Source organism: Aotus nancymaae, unplaced genomic scaffold (genome assembly GCF_030222135.1).
Source record: "Aotus nancymaae isolate 86718 unplaced genomic scaffold, 86718_ANA_hifiasm-v0.15.2.pri h1tg000041l, whole genome shotgun sequence".
Classification (NCBI taxonomy): domain Eukaryota; kingdom Metazoa; phylum Chordata; class Mammalia; order Primates; family Aotidae; genus Aotus; species Aotus nancymaae.
This window is the reverse complement of record NW_026988455.1, coordinates 6998369-7023908: the sequence shown is the minus strand read 5'-3', so window position 1 is coordinate 7023908 and position 25540 is coordinate 6998369. Positions and strand designations below refer to the sequence as shown.

Genomic DNA, 25540 nt, shown 5'->3' with positions numbered 1-25540 from the left:
GGAGCTCACCTCCTCCATTCTCCAGCCAGAGAATGAAACTTTACTGCCTTTTACAATGGGATATTCTTTCTTTGCAACCAATATGGAGTGGGGAAAGAACTCTTTACCAGTGACACTGAGACACAGTGATGCTCCTATAGTCACTTAAAAGCTCTCACTTATAAAATTTTCAGTCTATTCTTGTCCAAAAGAGCATTATTCTGTGATTTTGAGGCAAGCGTCCTCAAGATATCATTAGCCCTGACCTTTTTACTTTGCACATCAGTGCTAGTTACCTTTCCCTATTTCAGCACAATCTTAGACTCATATTTGCACACTTTTGTGTCATGAAGTTCTGGGCAAATTTCTTCCAAATTCTAGGTCTGTATTTCTTGGTCCTTCTTACTAAGAAGTCTGATGGATTGACATTGCCTCCAAAGTCAAGTTCATACATCTCAGACTAGCATTCAAGGACCTCTACAATCTAGACACCAATTACCTTGACACCATTTTCTCTAGTAATCTTCAACTGCATCCTATGGAAGAAAACCAGAACTCTTCTTCACTCTGTCTATACCTCTGGTTTTCTTTTTTACTTTTAAATAGATTATCCCTTTGTCTGAATACTCTGCCACCCCTCCCCATTTCACCACATCCAAATCTGTTATTTATAATCCAATTCAAATGCCACCTTTCCTGGGTACTTGACTATGTATTAAAAATGCATTCCTGGCCGGGCATGGTAGCTTACACCTGTAATCCCAGCACTTGGGAGGCTGAGGTGGGCAGACCACTTGAGCCCAGGAGTTCGAGACCAGCTTGGGCAACATAAGGAGACCCTGTCTCTACAACAAATACAAAAATTAGCCAGGCATGGTGGTGTGCACCTGTAGTCTCAGCTACTCAGGAGTCTGACGTGGGAGGATTACCTGAGCCCATGGAGGTGGAGGCTACAGTGAGCCCTGATTGTACCACTGCACTCCGGTGACAGAACTAGACCATGTTTCAAAAAAAATAAATAAAAAATAAAAACAAAAATGCATTCCTCTTCACTCTTGTAGATTATTTCTTCCCCTGACTTTTTATTCCTCTTTTATTTTCTTCCTCCCCTCTTTCATCAATGCACATAACAAGTATGTATGCAGTGCCCAGTATGGACCAGGCACTTTCTAGCAACTGGGACTATTACAATGCAAGAAACACAGTCTCACAGAACCTTTCCTCATCCTTTCAGTTTACCATTTTAGTAACATAATATCTAGAGGAGATCCCTTGGACATGTATTAAAATACTGTGCTATGTTTATATTCGACTCATTTATGTAGACAGCACTCATTTCTGGATGGCTTTGATGGTGATCATCACAGCCTTCACTATCACAATGGGCTATGTTAGAATGCTGGGATTGGCCAGGCACGGTGGCTCACGCCTGTAATACCAGCACTTTGGGAGGCCGAGGCGGATCATGGGGTTGGAAGATCTACACCATCCTGGCCAACATGGTGAAAACCAGTCTCTACTAAAAATACAAAAATTAGTTGGGCATGGTGGTGTGCACCTGTAGGTCCTACCTATTCAGGAGGCTGAGGCAGGAGAATCACTTGAACCTGGGAAGCAGAGGTTGCAGTTAGCTGAGATCGCACCACTGCACTCCAGCCTGGCAACAGAGCAAGACTACATCTCAAGAAAGAAGAAAGCTATGCTGAGATGTACTCTTTCTTTCCTTTGCAGTTGATAAGAGGTCCAACAGAAACAGACCTGGATATCTGTATTATTTTGCCACATACATGTGGCATACCTGTGGCTACAGCTACATACATCCTATTTTAACCCTTCTCATTAGTAAATGGAAGAAATTCCAGCTAGAATTGAAAATTTGCTAATAGAATCTCTAGAGTACCACCTTTTAATTACTAAACTTTTCTCAGTTAATGTTCCCAAATATAAAATTCTAAAAGTCCTTCAGTGAATGTAACCCCAAAATTTACTTTGTTATAATATTCTTTTTTTTTCTGAGACAGGGTCTCAACTCTTGTCACCCAGACTGGAGTGCAGTGGTGCGATCACCGCTCACTACAGCCTAGACCTCGCTGGGCTCAGGTAATCCTCCTACCTCAGCCTCCTGAGTAGCTGGGACAACAGATGTGCACCACCAGTCCCGACTAATTTTTTTCTACTTTTGGTAGAGGCAGGGTTTTGCCATGTTGCCCAGTCTGGTCTAGAACTCCTGGGTTCAAGCAATCTGCCCACCTCAGCTTCCCAAAGTGCTGAGATTACAGACTTGAGCCATAATGCCCAGCCTGTTCTAATATTCTTAAAAGAAACTTACCTAAGTTAAGCATATCAATATTAGTTTATATTAATAAAGATTAATTAAAGGAACTTCCATAATTTCGAATGTTGTAATACATTAATCAGAAAGCTAAATAATTCTAACGAGTACTATATATCAGTTTGTGACAACTGTAACTGTCTAGTCGATAATGGACTTCCTTTTCTAATAATCTTCTAAGTCAAAATATCTTGGTAGTGAATATTTCTAACCTATTTCTAAGCAAAACGTTTCAGTGTTATCTTCAAGAAACAACATTTACTATTTGGCTCCTTCACCCTTCCTGAATATACCCCAAATGCTCTAACACGCAGATTCATAAGTACCCTCATTTTCACACGTGTTCCTTTCCCTCATTCCTGATATCTACTTTTCTCTCCTTGCAAAGCCAATGGCCTAAGACAGCAATTGCGTCTAATACTGGCTTCCTGCCAGCACAGAAATTGCCATCACCTGGCTTCCCCTAACACAGGCAGGGTATCTCTAACTAGGTCAGAGCAAGCCAAGGGCTGCTGCTGGGTGGTGGCAGCCACAGGCAAAGGACAACTTCCCAAGGCCAAGGCTCAGTTCTAGCTGCCCGGAGGCAGCATGTGAAGATCAACATGCTTTTGGCTTATTTTTCTTAGTAGTAGAAAGTCAGGGGTTTCAGGGTTCCATGGAGCAGGAGCCACTCCTCCTTCCATCCTGGCTGTAGAAACTCTCCAGATTCTTGAGAGATCCCTCAATCAGCTGGTGCAGGTGGGAATTGGGCCTCAGAGCTGAATGAATGCTTTTGAAAGTCACTTTCCCTAAAGGGGATTTAACTTAACATTTTTGTTTTAAAGAATGTAAGAGAATTCTGTGGCCTGATTTACTGTAATACAGATATAAATCGCTAATCAAATAACCTTCTCTAAGATATTATTTTAATGTTTAAAGTCCTCCTAGCCAATGCTGAGGAATGATGAAACACTCACCTCAAATTAGCTCATCACTGTGGAGTCAGCACTAGGAGGTTTGCTAGAAGTTGACAACACCTTTCTTTGCCTCCCTAGCTATTAATCACCCTTTAAGTAGATCTCTACTCATTATGGCACTTCCTCCCTAAGCTGTGCCTGGCTTTAATTTTTCTGAGTATTTACTGAGTACCATCTAGAAACAAAGGACTCCACAAGATGCTGAGGATACAGCGGTGAACAATACAGATGTTGTCCTCGCACTTGCATGGCTTAGCATCCAACTGGAGAGAAAAGACGTTTCACAAATAACTACACCTTTACTCAGTTCATCACATCTGTGATAAATGCTGCAATGGCAAGGTACTGTGGCCTGAAAGCATGGGTTAGAGCCTGTCTTTGGTGCCCCATGGCTCATTCTCATTTCACTGTAGCACCCATCATGCTTTATAGTAATTAGCTGTTTGTCTTTAATCCCCACTATGAATGGAAATTAAGAATGGTAATTGGGCTGTATTTTCATAGCTTGGCATAACTCCTTTAGACTAAAAACACTTCATATTTATTTATGGAATGAGTGATTCACTAATCAAATGGACTTGTCCAAAATACTAAATTAATGAGCCAGGATAAGACTTGAACCTAGGATTCCAATTCCCATACTTGTGTCTCTATACACCATTACTGAGAAACAGTAATGATTCTAGTAAAATGTAAGACTAGCTTACAACACAATGACAAATAAAAAAGAAGTAACCTATAAATAAACATTATTTATATACTATGCCTGTTTGTAACATAAGAACCTATGTACATACAGGTATGATATAGTATGGATTTTATTAACATACACTAGTATAGACAGATACATAACTACAGGCTGAATATCCCTTATCTGAAATATTTGGGAACAAAAGTGTTTCAAATTTTAGATTTTTTTGAATTTTGAAATATTTGTGCATACATATTTTTATATATACAATGTTAGGGGATAAGACTCAAATTTAAACATGAAATTCTTTTCTTTTTCTTGAAACAGGGTATCCTTCTGTCACCTAGGCTGGATTGCAGTGGGACGATCACAGCTCACTGCAGTCTCAACCTCCTGGGCTCAAGTGATTCTCCCACCTCGGCCTCCTGAGTAGGTGGGACCATGGTGCGCACCATGACACCCAGCTAAGTTTTTAAATTTTTAGTAGAGACAAAGTCTTGCTACATTGCCCAGGCTGGTCTCAAACTCCTGAGCTCAAGTGATCCTCCTGCCTTGGTTTCCCAAAGCGTTGGGATTACAGGCATGAGCCACCACACCTGGCCAAAACATGAAATTCATTTATACTTCATATATATCTGATATGCATAGGCTGAAGGTAATTTTACACAATATTTTTAATAATTTTGTGGATGAAACAAAGTTTTTTCTTGTCCTGTGACCCGTCACATAAGGCCAGGTGTGGAATTTCCTACTTGTGGTGTCGTGTTGGTGAAGAAGTTTTGGATGCTGGAGCATTTTGGATTTTGGATTTTTGGATTAAGGATGCTCAATCTGTAATTAGTGACCCTACATTCCTTATTTATTCTGATTATCATTTAGGCATTTGTAATGGAATATGCAAAACATATAAAGTTACAGACTTACCTGACAAAAGTGAGTTGTGTCTAAATAATGGCAATTACAAATAGTTATAAATAACATAAATACAATAACTATAAATTTGGGGTTCTTATTTTCAAATGTAATAAAAATTGATTTCTTAAATTTATAATTCAAAGTTTATGCTTCAAAGAATGTTGTAACAATAAGAAACTTGCACATGATAAAGCAACACCATTCTTTCATTCTGTAGATACAAATTTATAATATGGCCAATCTGCCATCCTAACTTGGCAAAAGACATTAAGATATCTCATTGAATATTGAATTTTTCCTTTAATTCCTAGAAATTACAAATACAATGCCCAAATTGGTATCAAATCTTTCCTTTACTTTCTACCAAAACAATCATTTTAAATGTTTTATGAAAACCGCCTAGGTCACTAAAGGGAATTAGCACCATCTAGTGAAAGAAGCTGGCAAAACTTGTTTATCAAAAGAAAACTGTAGCAGGGAGACAGAACCATGTTAGCAGCATAATAAAACAGAAAACCGTAGCACTAACACCCCTTGCGATTATGTTTTATTGACTTATATTGGGCTCTAACAGACTTTACTAATATCACATTTGTTTTAAAGACCTAACACTCAATATAATCAATCATTAACATATTTGCCAGAAATATTCCAATGATGAAATGTTCAAAAGAAAGATAATTTGCTATGTTGGAAGCATCAAAATAAGTATGACCCATGAACACACTTTCTTGTCCTCTAACTTACAGCCAGATTTAAAGGGCCTTGACTTTATCCTGTAGGCCCTGAAAAACCAAACCATTTTTGCAACAGGGAAGATTAGTTTAGTAGTTGCAACAGGATTCACATGGAAAGTGTGTCAAGGAAAGACTAACCTATTGGGGGCAGATGGTGGTAATCTAGAGAGGCGATGTCAAAGCCTGAACTGAAATGGAAACAAAGGGTCTACTGAGAATGCCAAGTCCATTGGGCTTAGGATAACTATGACGTTGAGCATGCCTCTAAATTATTGCAGAAATTTTTTTTTTAATTGGTCATACCTGGCTGGGTGCAGTGGCTCACGCCTATAATCCCAGCACTTTGGGAGGCTGAGGTGGGTGGATCACCTGAGGTCAGGAGTTCGAGACCAGTCTGACCAACATGGTGAAACCCCGTCTCTATTAAAAGTACAAAAGTTAGCCAGGCATGGTGGTAAGTACCTGTAATCCTAACAACTCAGGAGACTGAGGCAGAAGAATCCCTTGAACCTGGGAGGAGGAGGTTACAGTGAGCCGAGATCGGGCCATTGCACTCCAGCCTGGGTGACAGAGCAAGACTCCGTCTCAAAAAAAAAAAAAAATTGGTCATACCTCTTTATTTCTTTTCTCTTATTACCTTAAACTGTTACTGGAATGCTTATTCACTTTTTTTCATCTTATTCCCCTATTAGAGGGTAAGCTCCCTGAGGAGCTCTAGTATAGATGTTATTAAAATAACATATAAATCATATAATTAAAATAACGTGCATGTGAACTCAGTTATTTTAATGGCATAACTGTTGTGGAAATGACTAAAAATACAGTGGGTGTTGTCCCCTATTTTCACGAGCCTTCTTGTGGAGTGTGGAGGAAATCTATGTTAATTACGCACTCTACCAACTCTCAGATTTGCAATCGTAGCATCATCATGACAGTTTTTAGCTCATGGATGAAAAAGTAATTTGAAATAAGTTGGTCCTTTTAGTTGTATCGTTTGGATGAAATGATCAATTCATCTATTATGCCATTTTTTCCTCTCAATTTCAAGATTAAATTATACTGCCCATTCCCACAAAAAGCACCACAATGACAATTATAGATTAGGGCTTCTACTGAAGATAACATAAAATCATGAGAACCAAAAAGAGTAACATGGCCTTAAAAAATCACTTCTAACACTTCAACTATACAGCAACATTGTTAGTACAACAAAATAAAAATAAATTTTATGCAAGCTAAATTCCACTCTAAAATTCTAAAACACTTTAACCAAAAATTTTTTTTTTTTCTTTTCTTTTTTGAGACGGAGTTTCGCTCTTGTTACCCAGGCTGGAGTGCAATGGCGCGATCTCGGCTCACCGCAACCTCCGCCTCCTGGGTTCAGGCAATTCTCCTGCCTCAGCCTCCTGAGTAGCTGGAATTACAGGCATGCGCCACCATGCCCAGCTAATTTTTTGTATTTTTAGTAGAGACAGGGTTTCACCATGTTGACCAGGATGGTCTCGATCTCTTGACCTCGTGATCCACCTGCCTCGGCCTCCCAAAGTGCTGGGATTACAGGCGTGAGCCACCGCGTCCGGCTAACCAAAATTTTTATTTTCCTAAGTCTTTTACTTCAGAGTATTTTGCCTTTAAAAGAAATAACATAAAATTCCTATTCACTGGAATTTCTAAGGCGGTGAACTCCAATAAGAATCACCATTCAGACGGCCTGGCGCGGTGGCTCATGCCTGTAATCCCAGCACTTTGGGAGGCTGAGGCGGGTGGATCACAAGGTCAAGAGATCAAGACCATCTGGCCAACATGGTGAAACACCATCTCTACTAAAAAATACAAAAATTAGCTGGGTGTGGTGGCGCACGCCTGTAGTCTCAGCTACTCGGGACGCTGAGGCAGGAGAATTGCTTGAACCCAGGTGGCAGAGGTTGCAGTGAGCCAAGATCACGCCACTGCACTACAGCCTGGGCGACAGTGTGAGACTCCGTCTCAAAAATAAAAAAAAAAATGAATGACCATTTATACTAGAAGACTGAATGTTGACAGCTATAAGACACATACCTGAATTAAGGAAGAACTGAGGAGAATCTCCATGAATGCCCACTGTGCCTGGCCCCAATGAGTCAGATAGGGTATTCACAAAGGAAAATACTCCACTCATGATTCCAAAGCCCAAGCCAGAAACTGAAGAGGAAGAAAAACACTGTTAACTCTTTTCCTGCCAAGATTTATTTTCAAGTCAGATTTCCAAGGACTAGTTAATACAAGTGTGTTGGAGGGAAAAGGGTGCTCATGTTTTCCCTGAAGCAGCAGACAGCTGGCTAGAGAGTCATGTGCTTGGCTAAATGAGGAATGGAGAGAGGAGGAAGAGCAAAGGAAATGAATGGTAGAATGCAGCAGAGTAATGAAAAAGGGGAGAAAAAGATCTAGAAAGACACACAATAGGTGAGACAGAGGATACAATGCCAAAACTCTGGCTTTACTTTATGAAAACAGAGTCCACAGAGTTCAGTTTGACAGCTTAGAACTAAAATTGAGTGTAAAGGGAAACTATGTGTTCCTGAGCCGAACTGGGGAACCTAGATCCAATCTTAAACATAATTCTCAAACTATAATATACAGAGATATTAACCGCTTTAACCCCAAGAGTCCTCCTAGAACAGCCACAGTCAGGGCAAGATTCAGAGAAAGTAACAGTTTCATCACTCAGAAAATCTTAGTTAACTAGGGTATACACACATTAAAAACCTAACTTTCAAACCTGGTTAATATATAATGAACATACAGGTAAGGGTCACTTGCAATCACTTTTCCTTTACAAAAGGAACCTGGAAAGCTGGGATAATAAGCAAACATGTACACCAATAGGCCCAGGCAGCAATAAAAAATTACTTGAAATCTACAAAGATACAAAAGATACAAATGACTTTTATGCCAAGTCTGATTTTTTTTCATAATGAAACCATGTGGTTCTAACTTACCATAGGCCAGCAGTCGCATAGAAGGTGCTGTCTCACCTGGGTTTATACTCTTCAAACCCTCACTGGCTTTTCTAAAATAAAACCACACATGTAATTAAGAAAAAAAGAAAGAGCATTGTATCAGGAAAGTCCAACAAGACACTTCAAACCCAGATACTCAATGAGGCTTTGCATCAGGTTACACTCTAAATCTATAATTCAGTTAAACAAAACCCAGCAAATTTTCAATGAACTAAAATCAACCAAAATTTCCAACTACTTTTTACCTTTTCTTTGACATGCACATAAAACAGTAGGAAAAATATAAGCAAACAAGCCATCAGGAATTGAATTTTGAAAGATAAAAACCACAATTCTTCCCATTGCTTTCTGAACTTGGCAAATATTTAATTCCATATCCTATGGGATCTACCACTCTGGATTTTTTCTCCCTTCCCAAAGTACTGTATCGCTATTCCTGCTTTGTTGGCACTTTGTTCTATCTTCTACCAGGACTATACTTATTCTGCCACCCTCCCTTGTATCTTCCATTCTGTAGAACCTAAACTGCACGCATCCTTCGAAGCCCACTTCAGGCAGCAATTTGCTAAAGCAGCTGTCTCTACCAATTGCTGGTAATCACTAATCTCTCCTTATTCTTAAATATATAATATATATATATTTAATTTATATATAGCTTATAGATTATTAGCCTGAGCATGGTGGCTCACGCCTGTAATCTCAGCACTTTAAGAGACCAACGCAGGAGGATCACTTGCATCCAAGAGTTTGAGACCAGCCTGGGCAACATAGCAAGACCCTATCTCTACAAAAAATAAAATAAAGAAATGATCTTCAGAGTGATCTTACGCACGCTTCTGCTGTGGCCAATTCATAAGCTTACCATGAGTCCCATGCAGATGTGTTAGGAATGCTAAATGTGGCTGGTCAATTCTACTAGCATTACTATTACCAATCCTTGTTGGTGAGAAAACTCTGCAGTAATGTAAAATCCTGACTCAAAGAACATTTAAATTATATTTACTACAAAGTATATTTATTAAGGCAACAAAAGAACCAAACCATTTTAAAAATAATTTTTTAGCAAATGTTGGAACAAGATAGGTTAACTCTAGCAATAGACAATTACATTAACCAGAAGATACTTATTTTCTGGGCATTGTGTTATTTTAAATTTCAGGGTATGCATATTCATTATAATCAGCTTATTCATTACATAAATATAAATAGCATTGATTACATTAAATTAAGGCAATGTAGAATTCAACCAAAATGGGAATAAGCCTAGTGAAGGGGGTCCTTTTGCTTTTCTAGACTCAAACAAAAAACCTGCCATTTTGGTGCTGTCCATCTGGAAGTATTGTTTGGTAGTGAGGACATGAGCCAGAAATTTAAGTTACCATCTTCTTTCTCTGTAGCAGTAAACAACTAAAATGCCTAATTTTCCTAAATAAACTTACCCCTCATAGTGATATTGTTAAAAGCTAATTAAAGCTTATGGGACATATAATATAGTAATAATCTCTGTCAACAAATGTATCAACATGGTAGAATAAATAAATTTTGGAGGATTTCTGTTTTATATAAATTGCTCAATAATAAATAAAAGACTTGTGTCCATGTGGACACAAAGAAGGGAACAACAGATACTGGAGCTTAGCTGAGACTAGAGTGGGAGGAGGGGGAGGATTGCAATTTACCCATATAACAAACTTGCACATGTACCCTTGAACCTAAAAGTAAACAAAATAAAGTACTTATGTGCTGCATAGCAACATTTCAGTCAACAATGGATTACAATGGTTGTCCTTATTATAACGGAGCTAAAAATCCCTATTGCCTAGTGACGTCATGATGTTGTAGCAAAATGCATCACTCCCGTGTTTGTGGTGATGTTGGTGTAAGAGAACCTACTGCACTGCCAGTCATATAAAAGCACAGCACATATTGGTGAGGCGCGGTGGCCCACACCTATAATCCCAGCATTTTGGGAGGTCAAGGCAAACAAGTCACTTGAGCCCAGAAGTCTGTGATCAGCTTGGGTAACATGGTGAATCCCTGTCTCTACAAAAAATACAAAAATGAGCCAGGTGTGGTGGCGTGCACCAGTAGCCCCAGCTACCTGGAAGGCTGAGGTAGGAGGATGGCTTGAGGCAAGGAGGTGGAGGCTGCAGTGAGATGAGTGCACCACTCTACTCTAGCCTGGGCAACAGAGAGAGAGACCCTGCCACATACACACACACACACACACACACACACACACACAAAAGCATAACACATAAAACTGTGTACAGTATATAATACTTCATAATGATAATAAACAACTGTTACTGGGTTTTGTAAAAAACAACAAAGTTAAAAGACTTACACTTCTCCATTTGAAACCTTGCTACAGGCTGGGCACAGTGGCTCACGCCTGTAATCCCAGCACTTTGAGAGGCCAAGGTGGGTGGATCACCTGAGATCAGGATTTCAAGACTAGCCTGGTCAATGTGGTGAAACCCCGTCTCCACTAAAAATACAAAAAATTAGCTGGGTGTGGTGGCACACGCCTGTAATTCCAGCTACTTGGGGGGCTGAGGCAGGAGAATTGCTTGAACCCGGGAAGTGGAGGTTGCAGTGAGCCAAGATCTTGCCAGTGCATCCCAGCCTGGGCAACAAGAGTGAAACTTTGTCTTAAAAAAAAAAAAAAAAAAAAAAACTTAACTACAAAAGTAAAGTATTCAAGATCATCTGATACTGGTGTAAGGGTGATACATAGATTAAAGAGAATAAAATTGAGAGTCCAGAAATAAATCTTTACATTTACAGTCACTTGATTTTCAACAAGAGTGCACGATGACTCAATGAGGAAAGAAAGATGGTCTTTCTAATACATGGTGGCAGAATACTAAATAATCACATACAAAAGAATGAAGGTGGACCCTTACCTTACACCATATATAAAAACTAAAATGAGTGAAAAGTCCAGCTGTAAGAGCTAAAACTATAAAACTATTAGAATAATACATAGGTATCAGTCTTCATGACCTTGGATTGAGTAGTAATTTCTCAAAGACAAACACCTAAACCACGAGCAACAAAAGAAAAAGTAAATAGATGAACCTCGTCAAAATTAAAAACTTTGATGCTGCAAAGGACACGATCAAGAAAGTGAAAAGACAACAAAGACGGCAGAAAATATTTGCAAATCATATTTGAAAAAGGACGTATCTACAGAACTCTTACGACTCAATAATAAAAAGACAACATAATCCAATTTAAGAGATAAATAGATAGGGCATGTGGGCTCACATCTGTAATACCAGCATTTTGGGAGGCTGATGTAGACATTGCTTGAGCTCAGGAATTCAAGATGAGCCTGGGCTACATAGGGAGACTATTTCTCTACCAAAAAAATATACAAAAATGAGCCAGGTGTGGTGTCAGGCACCTATCGTCCTAGCTACTCAGGAGGCTGAGGGTGGGAGGATTGCTTGAGCCCCAGAGGTGGAAGTTGCAGTGAGCCACGATTGCGCCACTGCACTCGAGCCTGGGTGACAGAGAGAAACTGTCAATCAGTCAATCAATCAAAGATTTTAGCTATTTGATATAGCAAAGTACTATTATCACAAATATACTAAATAAACAAATTCAAAACATGAATAAACTTCCTAATTCTGTATTATGGAAGTACGTGGGAGGAAAAGTAACAGCTAAGAGTTCTCCATGTTAACATCAGGAAGTGAGAAAGTACAAAACATAATCAGTTTCTGTGTTCACTTCCATTTTACTCAAGTGGAAAATTCTTTGTTTGCATTTATTGTTGTGTTTCCAAACACAAAAAGAGAAACAATTCAAATTTTAAAAATATAAACTTTGAAAAACTACTGATAAATCATACCATCTTTCTCATTTGTTCTATTTTTGAATGTGTGTATGAGGGAGAGAAAGGAATATGAATACAAGTTAAATACACCATTTTAGGAATTTTTTTAAATAGACATGTTGCTTAAAAGTTGTAGCAATGGTTATCTTAATATTTTATCTATAAATGGAAGGTTTTCTAAAATTACAGCATATTTATGTAAGACAAAATTGAATTAAATTACAAAAATTTCCATCCAAACAGAAAAAATCCTAATGTCTGTTTTAGGCAACATAGAGGAGTTTCAAGCAACATAGAGTTGCCTAAACTGTATGTCCTTGGCAAAACGCCATTGTGTTTTAAGCAACATAACTTGGATTTTTTTTTTTTTAATGACTGTGAAAAGGGCTACCCCTTGTTGTCACATGCCAATTTCTCATTATGTAAGGCTCTGCCAGGCTGAAAGATACTATTCATTCATGAAGAACAAGATTATTAAGATTAAGTGACTACGGCCTAACCCACGAAATAAAATTATTATTTATTATTAGATTGCAATGAATATTTTGATCCAATTCCATATATTTATAAAAACTGGTATAAACTCTCCACGTTTTAATCTTGGCACCAAATTCTGATAGCAAAAGTTTGAGGTAGCACTTTAAATTTAAAAGTTCAAGACCTACTTTGTCAGTGGAGATACAATATTGATTAAAATAAAGCCCCTATATTTGAACATAGCATAGCATAAGAGAGCAATGTAAATGTATTCATATAAATGTTAGTCATAAATAAAGCATTACAATTTTTAAACTTGTTTTCATACAACTACATAACATCCATTTCTTAAATTTGCTGGGAACGTTTTGAATATTCTAAAGGCTTGTAAAAGATTCATTTTGCAAATGCAAACAAAGGTACCTGTTAATACAAGTCTGTCCTGCCAATCGTTTAAAATTTCCAAAGGTCCTTTCAGAAAAGCAAACATGGTTTCCCTAGGAGGCTAGAGAGGCTTCTCTGAATATCCTGGCATTCAAGCCTACAGACTGACAACTGAATTGTAATTTCTTCCTCATGTGGCCCTACTCCTTTACTGCCCTCATTTAAAAAGTAGGCCCTTGCTCCTCATTGTAAAAAGAAAATTTAAAACATTAAAATTAAAAAAAAAAAAAAAAAGAAGAACAAAAAAATGTGGATCTATGTTCAGCTATAGTCATTTGGGTCTCTAAGTTAGTGCCAGGAAAATGTTGGCATTTCACGTGGAAACCATGAAGATGCAAGCGAGTGAAGAACAGCCCATACTCATTTGGGCACTCTGGGAATTCAGGTTTTAGAACATACAAGTCCTAAACTTTAAATTCTGAATTAGAAATTAAGGTGTTTTTGGTTTTTTTTTCAAAATTAGACACACTGTATGAAAATGCATATGAGCCAATGACATCACTGACAGGAAAACCCAGTGCAACGTGAGGCTGAGCTGTGAAGGGTACAGTGCCCAGTCGGGGGCACTACTTAGACCTCACTGCAGAATACTGCGCCAGGTCCTTAGCACAGGCAAAAATCAGGCACTGACAAAAAGGGTCATGTCCACTGACCAAAAAGAAAAAACAGCCTTTCTTTTGGAAAGGTTTGGAAGCCACAACCATGCCTGCTGAGGTCCAGGTGAAGAAAGGAGGACTGTTCAACCTTGAACGGGACATGATGATAACCATGTAGCAGAGACTTCATTTACCTGGTAAGCAGGGTCAAGGTCAGAAGGGGGTGTGGGGTGGGTGTGTGTGTGTGTGTGTGTGTGTGTGTGTGTGTGTGTGTCTGTTCAAGGTCAGAAGGGTGTGTGCGTGTGTGCACGTGTGTGTGTGTGTGTGTGTTTGAGACAGAGTCTGGCTCTGCTGCCCAGGCTGGAGTACAGTAGTGCAATCACAGCTCACTGCATCTTCCGCCTCCTAGGTTCAAGTGATCCTCCCACCTCAGCCACCTGACGGGATGGGACCACTGTACCCAGTTAATTTTTGTGTTTTTTGTAGAGACAGAGTTTTGCCATGTTGCCCAGGCTGGTCTCAAACTCCTCGGCTCAAGCAATCAGCCCACTTCCCAAAGTGTTAGGGTTATAGGCGTGAGCCACCTAGCCCAGTGGAGATAGATGTGGTTACATTAATCATATTCTACAGTTAAGCTTAAAACTTTACAATGGTGTAACTGCAACATACCAGAAACATTCAAACACAACTACATGTCCATCTGTTAGGGATGTTTTATTACCACGGAAATTTCAATGTTACCTTTCATATTTATTTGTTCTCATGTAATATTTTCAGGGACTAATGGGAATTTCATTTTTGAAACTTTTCTAAGATATGATTTCTGCTTCTAAGCAATGGCTTCCTGGTTTTCCATTTCTAATTTAAATTCCTTCATTATGAAAAGGAAATTCAGTATCTGCTATTAAAAGCAAAGAGTAAAAAATACAGAAAACGTAGCATATTGGTTAGAACAAGTTATCAGAAACCTAATGAAAAGAGTTGTTGAGGTTCCTCTTGGTTATATCCATGAAATTCATGGAGAGGCTTAATTACTTCATTTGTAGAAATGAAAAAAGACAGCACATTTATCACTCTACTAAGTCTTACTACATAATCAAAGCTAATCTCATGACTGCCTGAAAGGAAATATAATTCCGAGTTCCAGCTGTGTTTCAAATCAGCGGTTTCATAGTGAGGTCCTCCTGAGTCCTAGAGAAGACCTACTTTCTGGCCTAATAGGGGAACCCAAGGCTTTTTTGAAAATGTATTTTCCTATTATAGATTTTAAACTACACGATGTATCACAAAATGAACTCTCATTTTCCCCTACTACAATCAAAATAATAAAAGGCATGGTCTCCATAAGAATTCTTTATCTTGGCTGGGCTCAGTGGCTCATGCCTGTAGTCTCAGCACTTTGGAAGCCCAGGTGGGTGGATCACTTGAGGTCAGGAGTTTGAAACCAGCCTGGCCAACATGGTGAAACCCTGTCTTTACTAACTTATAAAAATCAGTGGGGCATAGTGATGCACATCTATAATTCCAGCTACTAGGGAGGCTGAGGCAGGAGAATGGCTTGAACTGGGGAGGCGGAGGTTGCCATGAGCGGAGATCTCACCATTGCACTTCAGCCTAGCAACAACAGCAAAAACCACATCTCAAAAAAAAAAAAAAAAAAAAAAGAATTATTTATCTTAGGTGGTGGCAAAGAGAAGAACATACACATTCTAAGCTGGAATGATTTCTGTAGTTGTTTTAATGCTTCCCTAGCTTATTTGTCTCCATGACACTCATCTACTATAACGTTGTATTTCTTGTTCATTCATTTGTTGTCTGTCTCCTCCTACTGTAAGCTCCATGAAGCCAGAGACTCTGTCTTTTAATCACTGATGCATCCCCAGTACTTAGGATAGTGTCTGGCATTGATTCTCAAGAAATATTTTTTGAATGAAGGAAGAAAGGAAAGAAGAAATGTGCACAAGATAAAAGAACACTGAATATTTTCAGGCTGGAAATGGACCGATCTCTTGGCTTAGAATTATGTAGGAGGGAGGCCAGGCACGGTGGCTCAGGCCTGTAATCCCAGCACTTTGGGAGGCCAAGGTGGGTGGATCACGAGGTCAAGAGATCGAGACCATCCTGGTCAACATGGTGAAACCCCGTCTCTACTAAAAATACAAAAAATTAGCTGGGCACAGTGGCACGTGCCTGTAGTCCCAGCTACTCGGGAGGCTGAGGCAGGAGAATTGCCTGAAGCCAGGAGGCAGAGGTTGCGGTGAGCCGAGATCACGCCATTGCACTCCAGCCTGGGTAACAAGAGCGAAACTCCGTCTCAAAAAAAAAAAAGAATTATGTAGGAGGGTACAAATACAAAACTATATTCATGTTTCAAATGACCAAATCATAACTAAAATCTAACTGGGGGGAAAAAAGGGAAGGCAGATATTTAACTTACTTTAGGAGTCTATAATATGCAAATCGGAACATTTCTTGGATAAAGACTGAGACCAATGCTCCAAAGATCAGCAGATATTTCTGTGTTGGTCCATCTTTGTTGTCAGTAATGACTCTTGCCATGAACCAAACAAGTGACGAAATCAGCAGAGACACCAACCAGAAGAAAGCTCTGAAAAACAGGGGGAAAAAAGGGAACATCAGTACAGGATTAATAATGATCTATAGGCGGAGGGGAAAACCCTGCTTGAGAAGCAAGAGATTTCTTGACTTTTTAATAAGGGGTGGAAAAAAAGTCCTCATAAAGTGACGCTTTTCATCAGTTGTTCTTAAAGGTGCCTTTTCCTTAGTGAGACAAACATGTCCCAGAGGAATGGTGAGATTTCCCAACAGTTACTCTTTTTTCAATGACCCCATTTGCTGGTACGTCTGCACTCTATCTGCCAAGGACTGTCTAGCTAGAAACTTGGTTATTTGGTATTCTTTCTAATCAATGCTCTGCCCATTGATGAGCCAAAACAAGAAAATATACAACTTTGATTACTGCAATTTTCATATCCTTAAAACCTACAAGAAATTACAGATTACTGGTCAGATATCTGCAAAGGTGAGCATCTTTTCCAGAAAAATATCTACATCTCTATTAATAAAGTGATTGGTATAAAATTCAACTTGAAAACCTGTGTTCTGATCTGGATGAATACCCACGCCCTCCAGGTCTTGCAGCACGCCTGTGGATTCTAAGGATTGTAGCAAGCTTTACAAACCTTTTCCCAAATCTCTATTTTTTAAATGAAATGTAATGAAGCACTTTGAAAATGTTTGTGGGAGGTGAAGAAATGCAGAAAAGTGGGAATCACTGGCCTACTCTGCTGCCAAGAGAGACTCACAGGGGTGGGGGGGACGACGACGTGGTATGTGCAAGTAAGAACCAGGTGACGACTGGGCTGGGGCACCAGAGTTCCGTATTTATCAAGCTCCCAGAAGGAGACGCATAGTCAGGTGCTTCGGTGTTTTTACAGGTTTCCACTCTTTGGCTGCACTCCGGAATCATCCAAAAAGAGCTTAAAAAAAAATCTGAAGCCCGAATCCCACCTCCTAGACAGTGTGACTCAATGGATCGGGGTGGGGTGGGCATCGGCATGTTTGAAAGCACCCGGCCCCAGGTGATTCTAATTGGCAGAGATCGCGCACTACCATCCTAGACGCCAACGGTTCTCAACCCTTTGGGGATTACAGATGCCTCTGAGAATATGAGGGAAATTAGGGGCTCCAGAAAATGAAGGATGCAGAGAATGCATATATGAACTTATCCATAATTTTTTTATACTTTAGTGGCTTCACGGCTCACTAAACCCACCCATGGGCCCCAGGCAAAAGGCGCTGACCCCCAGTGTGCGCTTTTTCCTAGGAGGGCGAGGCGCCTCGGGGAAGCCGGATCTCCGCTCTCCCCCTGTCAACCCTCCTCCCGTCAGAAACGCAACAAGGTCGAGCCGCGCGGTGGGGGCCCCGAGGGTCACAGGTAACCCCGGCGGGGGAGGGGAGCCCCGGCGTCCGGGTTTCCCGGCGCAGTCGCCTCACCCGGCGATGAGGAAGATGATACGCAACGGCTCGGTGGCGATGGTGAAGACATACAGGGCGAGCGCAGGCCCGAAGGCAATGAAGGCGCAGCCGAAGAACACGGCCGCCGTCATGGCGACCGCGGAAGCCGACCCGGGGGCCCGTAGGGGACGCTAGATGCTCCCGGCGCTGGTGGGGTTCAGTAGGTGGGGCTCGGGGGCGGGGCCGAGCGGGATGCTGGGGGAGGGGCGGGGCATAGGGGCGGGGCTGAGCGGGGCTCGTGAGCGGGCGCGAGGCAGGGGGCGGGGCTCTTGGGGCGCGGGGCAGGGGGCGGGGCTCATGAGGCGCGGGGCGGGGCGGGGCGTGGAGGCAAAGCACGAGGGCCGTGGGGACGGGCCTGGGCGTGGGTTGAGGGCGCCCCTAGGGGCTGAAAGCGGGGAGCGCAGACCCCATCGCTGGGCCTTCCGCCCTAGCGGGTGTCCGGAAGCGCCCGGGCCACGCCGCAGCTGCTGATCCGGAGGCTGGCGTCCTCGGCGACGTTAGGGCCCAAGCCATCGCCCGCACGCCTGCAGATACACTCGGATCGGGTCCCAGTGCGGGCCACGAGGTGGCTAAGAGAAGGGGAGCTCGCCAGCCCACCTTTGAGCCGCAGGCACAGAGAACAGGCAGAGATTCCAAGTCAACTAAAGAGACTAAAGAAAAACGTACTGCAGGCACTGGCAGGATTCCTTTTTAACTAGTCTTTTCTTTAAAGCACATTTTACCGTTTGGATAGTTGCGGGAAGTTCGTGTTGCATCCTATATAAAGACTAGGCTGGGATAGCAGTGACCCCGGTGATAACCCACAGGTGGTAAAATGATGAAATAGTGGTGGAAGAAGCTGCCCTTCTCAGAGCTGTTTTGGCCAAAAATATTTCCCCCCAAATCTTCAAAAAAGTTGTTTTTGCAGGCATTCTCTGACCACCCTGCAAGCAATAGTGACATCTCCCTGGTCTGTCCTCTCACAGTGGTCCATTTCACTGGCTTATCTTTCTTCCCCGTTAAAATGTGAACTCCCTCCTCCCATCCCAAACGCAACAAAGTCCAGCTGCGTGGTGGGGGCGTCGAGGGTCGCGGGTAACCCCGGCGGGGGCAGGGAGCCCCGGCGTCCGGGTTTGGGGGGAGGAAGGGTCAGGGACTTTGGGGACAGAGACTTTGCTTTGCTCTTTGTTGTTTCCTCAGCATCTAGAAGTTCATTAATATCTAGATGTTCAACAAGTGAAATAATTTTAAAAGTGGAAGTTATAAACATCTACTTTATATTAACAATATCTAAAAGGTTAAAAATTAAAACTTAAGTTCTCTGATCATTCACATCCATGTTAGATTTTTCTTTAAGTTTAATAATAATACTTCCTTGAGTTATTTTGATCAACGTGCCTGACACAGGTAAGTGCTATCTAAGTGTTAACCACTCACTCCTGCACCTTCTTTAATGCCCATCATGAATAAAGATTTTGGGCCAGGCGCAGTGGCTCATGCCTGTAATGCCAGCACTTTGGGAGGTCAAGGTGGGCGGATCATCCTGGCCAATATGGTAAAACCCGTCTCTACTAAAAATACAAAAATTAACCAGGTGTGGTGGCGAGCGCCTGTAGTCCCAGCTACTCAGGAGGCTGAGGCAGGAGAATCACTTGAATCTAGAAGGTGGAGGTTGCAGTGAGCCGAGATCACGCCACTGCACTCCAGCCTGGCAACTGATCGAGACTCCATCTCAAAACAAACACAAAAAAATGTTGGTAATCCACATTAAAAAAACAAACACCAGTAGACAAAAGTTGGGACCTGACAGATGTTTTGCAGCTCACCTCTGAAAATGGACCTTCAAATAATACAACTGCAGGTATTCTTACAGAAAAATATCATCTTTGCCCATTTAAAAGTCATATATATTTTCCATTTACTCCCACAGAATACTTCTTCAGGTGCCAGTGACTGTAATTTGAATGGTCGTATCCAGCACAACACTTACCAAAACTCAGGTTGAGACGACAGTTCAGAGTGATAGATCTGCTTTGTAAATATATGGAAAATGAGATTCCAGACTGGAGGTCATCAGTGTAACGCAGGCACAAGATGGCAGTGGCCTGAATCAGGGATTTAGCAGGACTCTGGAGGGAAGCATACAAATTTAATAGAAGTTTAGGAATTGTACAAACAGAATTTAGTGACTAGTGAACTACATGGAGTGAGACGGGGAAGAATCAAGGATGAGGGCTTCTGGAGGTGTCAGGCTTAAGTGAATGCTGTGGAGACAGAAGGAGGAGAGAATATGGCAAAGTAGCCCCAATAGTGGGGACCATTTTGTTATTTTGTTGTTGTTTTGGAGACAGAATCTCGCTCTGTTGCCGAGGCTGGAGTGCAGTAGTGTGATTGCAGCTCACTGCAACCTCTTCCTCCTGGGTTCAAGCAATTCTCCTGGGTTCAAGTGATTCTCCTGCCTCAGCCTCCGGAGTAGCTGGGACTATAGGCATGTGTTACCACATCTGGGTTATTTTTGTATTTTAGTAGAAACAGAGTTTCACGATGTTGGCCAGGCCAGTCTCGAACTCCTGGCCTCAAGTGATCTGCCCACCTCGGCCTCCCAAAGTGCTGGGATTACAGCCTTGAGCCACTGTGCCCGGCCTTCATTTTGGATGCCTTGAGATTGAGATACGTGCAGCACTCCAAATGGAGGTGTTCAGTAGGCAGCTACGTATCAGGATCAGGAGAGACTTGGGCTGAACATCAGAATTGAGACCAGAATACCTGAAGCCGTAAGAGTACATAGAATCACCTAGATAGCCAGTAAAGCCAGAACAAGGCCTATGCCAGAACACCAACATTAAAGGTATGAGGAGAAGAGGAACCTCAGAAGAAACTGAAAAGGAGTGGCCAAGAGGGTAGCAGGAAAACCAGGGAATATGGTGCTGTGGAAGCCAAAAGGCAAACATTTCAGAAAGAAAGGCTGTCGAGAAGTTAAACAAGCGGCCAGGCGTGGCGGCTCACTCCTGTAATCCCAGCACTTTGGGAGGTCAAGGCGGGTAGATCACCTGAGGTCGGGAGTTTGAGACCAACCCGGCCAACATGGTGAAACAGAAATTAGCCGGGCATGGTGGCGTGCATGTATAATCCCAGCTACTCGGGAGGCTGAGACAGGAGAATCACTTGAACCTGGGAGGCAGAGGTTGCAGTGAGCCGAGATTGCGCCACTGGCCTCCAGCCTGGGCCACAGAGTGAGCCGCCTCTGTTTCAAAACAAAAACAAAAACAAACAAACAAAAAGCTGCTAGTGAATTATGTCCACTGGATTTAGCCATACAGAGGTCATCAGTGACCCTCCCAGACGTAGGGGTAAAAGGCAGTCTGTAAAATCTTCTTACATGAATGTGTGGTAAGAAAAAAAGGAAAGAGGAGAAAATGGAGAAATTTTGCGTTGGAGAAGAGACAGGACACCAGCTGGAGGAAGACCGGAAATGGAAGGATCCTCAGAATACTCCACCCAGCTTCCTCGGTAACAAGTGATGCAGTTTTGATCCTGCTGTGATCCTGAAGGACAGAGGGAAGTTACCAGCCCTATAGGAGTCAACTCTAGGATCTAGGTTTCAAGCAACACTGGTTATGTTGATGGTACAGGATGACAGTCTTAACTACATACTCTTAGAGTTCATTCAACTTCAGCTTACAAACAATACTCACAAGCAAATTTTTTTTAAAGGCAATACAAGAGGAAGTGGCTGGGCACCATGGTTCACGCCTGCAATCCCAGCACTTTGGGAGGCTGAGGTGGGCGAATCACTTGAGGTTAGGAGTTTGAGACCAGCCTGGCCTATATGGTGAAACCCCGTCTCTACTAAAAATACAAAAATTAACTGGGCGTGGTGGCATATGCCTGTAGAGTCCCAGCTACTCGGGAGGCTGAGGCAGAAGAATCACTTGAACCTGAAAGGTGGAGGTTGCAGTGAACCGAGATCATGCCACTGCACTCCAGCCTGGGTGACAGAGGGAGACTCCAACTCAAAAGTCAGTCAGTAAGTAAGTAAATAAATAAATTAAGGCAATGCAAGAGGCAGAAACCTGAAGAAACAAAAACAAGGAGGGCAAATATTGGTCATGAGCAATCAGATAAAGAATTACTACCTAGTTTGTAGTAAGTATCCATGGTTATAATGCCAAGTTGATTCAATTTATGTTCCAAATTTATAAACCATAAAACTAAATATCTTCATTTAGACATCAGAGAGAAAATTGCAATGATGGTAAAGTATCAGATGATCTGCATTAGAGAAATTACTAGTGTTTCTTGGAATTTTAGAGCTGGGAAAGGACTTAGAGATAATCCAATGTAATTTTTAAAAAGCCAACAGAAGATAAAACAAGCCTAGAAAATGCTCCATTAATAAGCAGCAGAACCAGCTTGGATCCTGAAGTCTTCATTTCTAGTTCAGGATTCTTTTTGCTAGATCCAGCTGCCTCACCTAAGCCTGAGACTTTTTTGATAATTTGTTGATTAATGTGACTATCTGTATGAAGTATTTCCGTGAGATTTCACTGTAATATTTACTCATAAGGAACAAAACTCATTTCATGTATTTAGCGGTTGCCATTCTTAACCACAGCTATTTCTATTTTTCTTTCATGTCATCACCCAACTACTTTTAGGCAAATATATATTTATTTATTTTATTTGCTATGGTTCATTCTCGTATGTCCTTGGAACAAATATTGGAACACCTTAATCTTGAGGGTTGGAAGCATGAAGCAGGAGAGAGGGTTCACTCAATTTATCAATACCTAAACAACATTCTGGGTGATCTTATTAAAAGCAAATCCTTCTTACTCTAAAGATTAATATGATATTTAACACAGATTAAGATAGTATAAGGCAGTGGTCCTCAACCTTTTTGGGAGTAGGGACTGGTTTTGTGGAAGACAATTTTTCCATGGGCTGTGGGTTGGGGTGAGGGGGATGGTTTCAGGATGAAACTGTTCCAACTCAGATCATCAGGCATTAGATTCTCATAAGGAGCACAAACTTAGATCCCTCACACACACCGTTCACGATAGAGTTTATACTCTTATGAGAATCTAATGTCGCCATTGATCTGGCAGGAGGCAGAGTTCAGGCAGTAATGCCTGCTGGCCTGCCACTCACCTCCTGCTGTGTGGCCCAGTTCCTAACAAGCCACAGACCAGTACCTATCTATGTCTTGCGGATTGGGGACGCCTGTAAGGTATTTAATAAAGATTAAAATTGTATAAGATAAGAACCACAATAAAGATCATATAATAATGGGAGGTCAAGGTAGGAGGATTGCTTCAAGACCAGGCTAGGGAACATGGTGAAACTCAGTTTCTACAAAAAATACAAACATTAGACTAGGTGCAGTGGCTTACACCTGTAATGCCAGCGCTTTGGGAGGCCAAGGTGGGCAGATCATCTGAGGTCAGGAGTTTGAGACTGACCTGGCCAACATGAGGAAACCCCGTCTCTACTAAAAATACAAAATGTTAGCTGGGTGTGGTGGTGCATGCTTGTAATCCCAGCTACTCTGGAGGCTGAGGCAGGAGAATCGCTTGAACCTGGGAGGCAGAGGTTGCAGTGAGCCAAGGTTGCACCACTACACTCCAGTCTGGGTGACAGAGTGAAACTCCGTCTCAAAAAAAAAAAAAAAATTTTACCCAGGCACAGTGGCCCATGCTTGTAGTCCCAACAACTCAGGAGGCTGAGGTGGGAGAATCACTTGATCCTGGGAGATTGAGGCTGCAGTGAGCTAAGATGGCACCACTGCACTGCAGCCTGGATGACAGAGTGAGACTGTCTCAAAGAAAAGTAAAGGGAGAACCAAACTTTTAAATCACACTTAGCTCCCAAATTGCACTTCACTTACTTCATGGGCATGCTAATTTTGATGCTGACTGAAGTTCACTGATTCTGAGTTATTATTTTGACACAGGGTCTCACTTCTGTGGCCCAGGCTGGAGTGCAGTGGCACTATCACAGCTCATTGCAGCCTAACTTCCTGGGCACAAGTGATCCTCCCACTTAAGCCTCCAGAGTAGCTGGAACTACAGGTGCATGCCACCACGCCCATATAATGTTTGTATTTTTTCGTAGAGTTGGGGTTTCTTTTTTTTTTTTTTTTTTTTAGAGACAGAGTTTCGCTCTTGTTACCCAGGCTGGAGTGCAATGGCGCGATCTCTGCTCACCGCAACCTCCGCCTCCTGGGTTCAGGCAATTCTCCTGCCTCAGCCTCCTGAGTAGCTGGGATTACAGGCACGCGCCACCATGCCCAGCTAATTTTTTGTATTAGTACAGATGGGGTTTCACCATGTTGACCAGGATGGTCTCGATCTCTTGACCTCGTGATCCACCCGCCTCGGCCTCCCGAAGTGCTGGGATTACAGGCTTGAGCCACCACGCCCGGCCGAGTTGGGGTTTCTTTATGTTGCTCAGGCTGGTCTCCAACTCCTGAGTTCAAGCGACCCACCTGCCTCAGCCTCCCAGAGTGTTGGGATTACAGGCATGAGCCACTGTGCCAGGCGATTATTTCATTTATTAAACACCTACCCTGTGCCAGGCCCCTTACTGGGTATGGTAGATACAAAAACTAAAGACACAACTCCCACCCTTCAGGAGCTTAGAGTCTATCTAATGGGGAAGGAAAGTAAAGAGACAACTCAAATCTGTGTGTTGAGTGACACTTTGGGCACACACAGGAGGCTTTTTTTTGAGACAGAGTCTCATTCTGTTGCCCAGGCTGGAGTGCAGTGGTGTGATCTTGGCTCACTGCAACCTCTGCCTCCCCGGTTCAAGCAATTCTCCTGCCTCAGCCTCCTGAGTAGCTGGGACTACAGGCACGGTGCCACCACGCCCAGTTAATTTTTTGTATTTTTAGTAGAGACCGGGTTTCGCCGTGTTAGCCAGGATGGTCTCGATCTCCTGACCTCATGATCTGCCCGCCTTGGTCTCCCAAAGTGCTGGGATTACAGGTGTGACCACCCTTCCTGGTCCACAGGAGGCTTCAAAGTAGGGGGTGGGTTGTGGCCAAAATGTTACCAGAGAAACCCTCAGTGAGTCTTTTTTTTTTTTTGAGACAGAGTCTTGCTGTGTTGGCCAGGCTAGAATGCAGTGGTGTGATCTTGGCTCACTGTAACCTCCACCTCCTGGGTTTAGTGATTCTCCTGCCACAGCCTCCCTAGTAGCTAGGATTACAGGTGCCTGCCACCACGCCCGGCTATTTTTGTGTTTTTAGTAGAGACAGGTTTTCACCATGTTGGCCAGGCTGGCCTCGAACTCCTGACCTCAAGTGATCTGCCTGCCTTGGCCTCCCAAAGTCCTGGGATTACCATGCCCAGCCCCTCAGTGAGTCTTGAAAGTAAGTGGAAGCCAGCCAGGTAAAGAAGCAGGAAGTCAGCAGAAGGAGCAACGTAAGCAAAGGAATAAAATGATATGATGTGTTGGGGAACTGCAGTTATGAGGTTCAAAAGAAGAGTATGGGCCAGGCGTAGTGGCTCACGCCTGTAATCTGAGCACTTTAGGAGGCTGAGGCG

General features: G+C 42.2%; 1 protein-coding gene across 1 annotated transcript in view; it reads right to left on the bottom strand.

Annotated features, from left to right (window-relative positions):
• Positions 1 to 18141, bottom strand: part of APH1B (aph-1 homolog B, gamma-secretase subunit) — a 30552-nt gene extending 12411 nt beyond the window's left edge. Inside the window, exons 1-4 of the mRNA XM_012443157.2 lie at positions 17991 to 18141; positions 16411 to 16581; positions 8589 to 8659; positions 7669 to 7791 (exon numbers count right to left, since the gene is read on the bottom strand). Coding sequence (XP_012298580.1) covers positions 7669 to 7791; positions 8589 to 8659; positions 16411 to 16581; positions 17991 to 18103 — 478 coding nt within the window. The 5' untranslated portion in view covers positions 18104 to 18141. The remainder of the gene's footprint in view (positions 1 to 7668; positions 7792 to 8588; positions 8660 to 16410; positions 16582 to 17990) is intronic.
• Between the last annotated feature and the right edge of the window lie 7399 nt (positions 18142 to 25540).